The sequence below is a fragment of the Fomitiporia mediterranea genome, assembly GCF_000271605.1.
Source record: "Fomitiporia mediterranea MF3/22 unplaced genomic scaffold FOMMEscaffold_1, whole genome shotgun sequence".
Lineage (NCBI taxonomy): Eukaryota > Fungi > Basidiomycota > Agaricomycetes > Hymenochaetales > Hymenochaetaceae > Fomitiporia > Fomitiporia mediterranea.
In genome coordinates this window covers 7,055,451-7,060,247 of record NW_006760386.1, presented here as the reverse complement: position 1 = coordinate 7,060,247, position 4,797 = coordinate 7,055,451, and the positions used below count along the sequence as shown (strand labels likewise).

General features: G+C 37.2%; 1 protein-coding gene across 1 annotated transcript; it reads left to right on the top strand.

Annotated features, from left to right (window-relative positions):
• Nucleotides 1–3,656: 3,656 nt before the first annotated feature.
• Nucleotides 3,657–4,179, top strand: FOMMEDRAFT_67103 (uncharacterized protein; the record flags this gene model as incomplete). Its single annotated transcript, XM_007262205.1, has 2 exons — nucleotides 3,657–3,738; nucleotides 3,788–4,179. Coding segments are annotated over 2 exons (474 nt in total), but the record flags the coding sequence as incomplete, so codon positions are not given.
• Nucleotides 4,180–4,797: the final 618 nt, after the last annotated feature.

The window sequence follows — 4,797 nt, the reverse complement described above, 5'->3', positions numbered from 1 at the left end:
GCTCATTTCTTCACCATTTATACCTGTTCTTTTTCTATTAGCCTTGTATATATTAATTAATTCATATTGTCAATTAAAAATATGGTTCTTGGTAAATATTATCAAAAAAAAGTCTGCCTTGCTTAAGTAACAATGCATGTTTTGAGTTTTATGTATAAGTAAGCTAGCATTTGTAATATCTAACTTATTATTTTAATACAGGATACAGTAAATTATGCTAAAACAGAGAAAATAAATTAACAACAACATGATGTAAGTGTGTATACCAATGTGCATCAAGGTAAGATTTGTATTTCAACAGGACTACAGGAAAGGTAATCAAGCTGGTCATGCTTGCAAAGCTCAGATGATTCTAGAGCACTACACAAGCTAGCATTCATGATACAGTGGCAGATAGCCTATTGACCTATGAAGGAGCTTTTGCCTTCCACTTCTAATGAACAACCCTGTTTGGGTTACACAGGAGTCTACTGAGAACGATTGCACAGATCACAGTAACATGCAAGGCTTGTGTTCATCATTGGGCTAATATAATTACAGCTATGATTAAGGGATTGAGAGGGAATTACATACTATAGTAGGATCTCTGAGTTCCATCAGTGTGAATCAATGGATCAACACTCACTCCTGGCATAAACATGGATCCCCTGAGTGTACATCAAACTTCTGCTTGTTTAGAAAAGTAGAAGTTAAACAAGTACCTTGTTCTAATGACTCAGAAGTGCTACCAGTACAGCTAATAGATTGTGTGTGTATTTGTATCATGTAAGAATAATCAAACTCTAACAGATTGACAGGTTGCACATCATACTTCTGCCCTTCTCCCCCTCTGTCAAGCAAGATACAGCATGCCCAGAAAAAGGCCTGGTGGCTCACAATCAGCCAGGATTTCGTACCTCAATCTTAGTGAGGATTTTGGTTCTATCACTAGAAAGACAAAGCAGATCTGAACAACTAAAGACAACAAAGATGAGATTAAGGAGGAATGGAGGCAAAAATTACAGGGTAAGTATTTATTGCTTTATTTATGAAGTTATATAGTTTTTGAACAGTCTGATAGAGCTATGCAAGGAAATTCTGAAGAAACAGGCTGAACAGATGAGTCAAATTGACACACTGGGTGGGTTAGAGTATCAAGACAACTGTAGCAATTATGAGGGCCTGTTAGGTTGGATAGAGGATGCACTGGCACAAAATGATGGCTGGTCAACAGAGCAAGTTATTGTTGCTGGAGAGGAGGATGATTACAAGGACATAGAAGATGCAGAAGAGGAGAGTGAAGAGTGCTGCATGAAAGCATATTTGAGACAGTTTCAAACAAAGTATGTACTAGAATCAGATATTAGCTCTCTTGATACATACTAACGTCTTTAAGGCACAGACAATATCACTCAAAGGTGGCAGAGCATGAGCATATAGAAACATCAAACAAACACTGGGAGAGTCTATACAAGCAATTATTTCATGCTTATTTGGAGTAGGATGCAAACAGTGCTCCAGAATCAACTGTAGACAATGATTTGCATGATCCTATAATCTGTATTGATATGTTCAGTGAGTTTCCAGGTCTTAAGGATTTCAAAGTACATCTAATCTTTGGAATAAAGATAGGAACAGTCTTTCCTTCCCATACAACTCAGAGAGACCATTAACAGAAACAATGGTTTGCCATGGGTACATGCCAAATGCTCCATTAAACCTGAACTTAGGTATTTCAATGTGTGTCCTTGAGGCCTACCAGGTGATAAGTAGTAGATGCCCAAGTCTTGGAATCCAGCCCTTTATGCATAGTTTGTGTGAACTCTATAATGTATTGTTTCTTATATCTTCTTCCTATGTATTCTAACTGTTTAATTAGATATTGTTTCAAACCTCATATGCAAAGATGTTTTTTTGTGCTTTTGATGTCTATCTGGAGATTTTGTGGCGTATTGAAGAAGCACTTGACAGAAGGAAGTATCCTACACTCATATCTCAGTACAAGGACATGTGTCCCTGTTGTGTAGCAGAACAACCAGACAAAGAAAAATTGGATTTCAAAATGTTGGTTTGTATGGATAGAAACAAGTCACTGAAACAAAATACTGTACAGTGCTGCATGCTAGATTCTATAGGCAACACAACACAGATAGTCAACATTGAGAGGCTGGATAATTGTACAATACACTCAGACATTTTTGTGGAGGTGTCTACTGTTAATAAATACCAATATGAGGTAAAGAAACATTCAGAAAGGGTGAGTTTATTATATTATTCTGTTAAACTATAGGGGAAGCAAGGATGGAAGTAGTGTTTATGAAATTCATTAAACTTTTCCAGTGTGTTTCAGTAATACTGATCTCCTTCATAGATTCTAGAACCAATACAGAACAGAAGCAGTACTGTTGACTCAGGTACTACAGATGGAATGGAACATACAGGACTCTCTGCATCTGGTTCAACAATTGATGAAGAAGGCTCTCCAGTTGATAGTGTTACTGAGAAAACTCCATGTACAGATTGCTAGACAAATCTATCAGCAGACTCCAAAAAAAAGATGTGGGGGACCTTTTCTGAAACTGGGATTTTTATTACTGCATGTTGTCATAGTGTAGTCCTTCTTATCTGTGACATGATTCAAAGTGGGGAACTGTGAGTAATCAATTATTTATTTCATATTTGTGAATTTGAACTGACAGCTACTATTAATAGTGCCAAATATCTGCTTGCATTGACAGGCCAGTTGATGGAAGTGTTTGGTGACAATCTTATGGTTGGCTATGACATTGGTTGCAGATTCTCCACAACAGCCAACAATAGCAAGTTGCTTGGCCCAAAAATTCGAGCAAACAATTGTCACTTTTGCTGTGGGGCATTTCATGGTCATACACATTGTCGAGAGTGCCAATTACAGTAGCACCCACAATACATTGATGGTACTGGCTTAGAGGATTTTGAGGGCTGTGAACGAGTCTTTTCTGAGTCGAATTGAGTAGCATCAATTACTCGTCACACTTCAAAGTTTCATCACAAGCAGACAATATTGCAACATTTTACTTAGTGGAATTCTGATAAGTTTGCAGAACTTTGTAAGTACATATACTTAATTTTATCTTATATACATTCAGTCTAATTACATTTAGCTCGATTCATTATGAACAATTATAGACAGGCTCTTTACAATACTGAGAGCTTGACAATTGAGCTTACTAGAGCAAAAACAGAGCTTGGGATTGATTCAGATGATGATTTTCTGAAATGGCATGCTGAAGAAGAGATGTATTTGAAGGCCCTGAAGTCTGGTAAACCAAGCGAAACTGAAGAATTGGAGCAACAGTATGTAAGTCTACTTAAGAGACATTCCAATGCAAAGTAAGTATTTGATTAACTTTTACACATATTACTCTCTAAATAATTTAATTAGAGCTTTTTACAATGCTCAATTGACTGAATGGGTTCGTCTGAGCCCTAAGGACTTTAGAGCAGGCAACAGCCATATTGCAAGAGCTGAACGAGATACAAGGAATGCAGAAAGAGCAAATATGAGAGGACTAGACACTCTCCTTACAATTCAGAACACGTTACAAGCCATTGAGGGTAAACTTTGTATTACAGACCAGTGGACTCCTGATTCATCAGACTGGAAACAAGTAGACAAAAGTCTTGCCAAGTGCTTATATGATAAGGCTATTGACAAGCTTGAAGGAGAGGTTATGGCACGACTTTTTGAACTTGCAAAAATGAATCAAGCTGGGACTGGTATGTAACATTTTTATTTATTTTCTTCAAATAACTAACACACTTATAGGGTATAAGCAGAGGCACTACATTAGCAAGGGGATCAAGGCACGATCAAAAACTGTGATGGCTACTGTCAAGTCATATAATGATGCTGCTACACGATTGGGCCTGCCATCTCTCAAAGTCAGTACAGTACTGAAATACGTCTTTATTGGCCAATTTGACGTTCTTTGCTTGGGTCGCCTTCAAGTAGATCAAAAGCCTTGGATGCAAGAAGCCAAACGTAATGCTGCACTAAAGTTTTTCAAACTCAAACAATCCTATGAAGAACTTCAGCAATTAAATGTGGAGATTCAAAGGCTACATATGTACATCATCCAATCAGAAGTGAAGATGGAACAGGAGATCATTGATCTTGAGTGTTGCAATCCACTCCTTACTATACAATTGAAGAAACAACATGCACTTTGCTGGGCCACAAACTGATTACATATTGCTTGTCTCCAAGAAATTGAGGCCTAGGATGTGTTTACCAGGAATAGGGAGCCACTGAAAGGGCTTATTGGCACTGGGGACACTGTAGGAAATAAAGAGAAGGTATATTCAAGTTTAGACTGCTTGGATACAGAACTACATGAGGAAGACATTGATGAGGATGATACAGACGAGATTACAGAACTTTCTACAGCTCTAGACGTTTTGTCAGTTTTTGAACATTAATTTAGCTTGCTAATAATGTATATACATAAAATCACATATTTATGAAATCAGAAGGTTTTGCTGAATGATTATGAAGCTTAGTCTCTTTCTGTGAAATCAAGCCATTTTACAGGAAGAAAGGTGCTTGATTCTACCATTCAAATCAAACCAAGCTTCTGAGAACTTAGGCACAAGAACCTAACAAACTATCTGTAGTATAGCACTCAAGAGCTTCATAAGTTTAAACAGAGAAATACTTGATTACAGTTAGTGTCAAAGCATCAAAATTGACCATAATTATTGTCAAACAAAGAGAGGAACCAAGCATGAAATACAAATTTGAACAACAATGAGTAGTGTGTATACTCCTTGTGAATT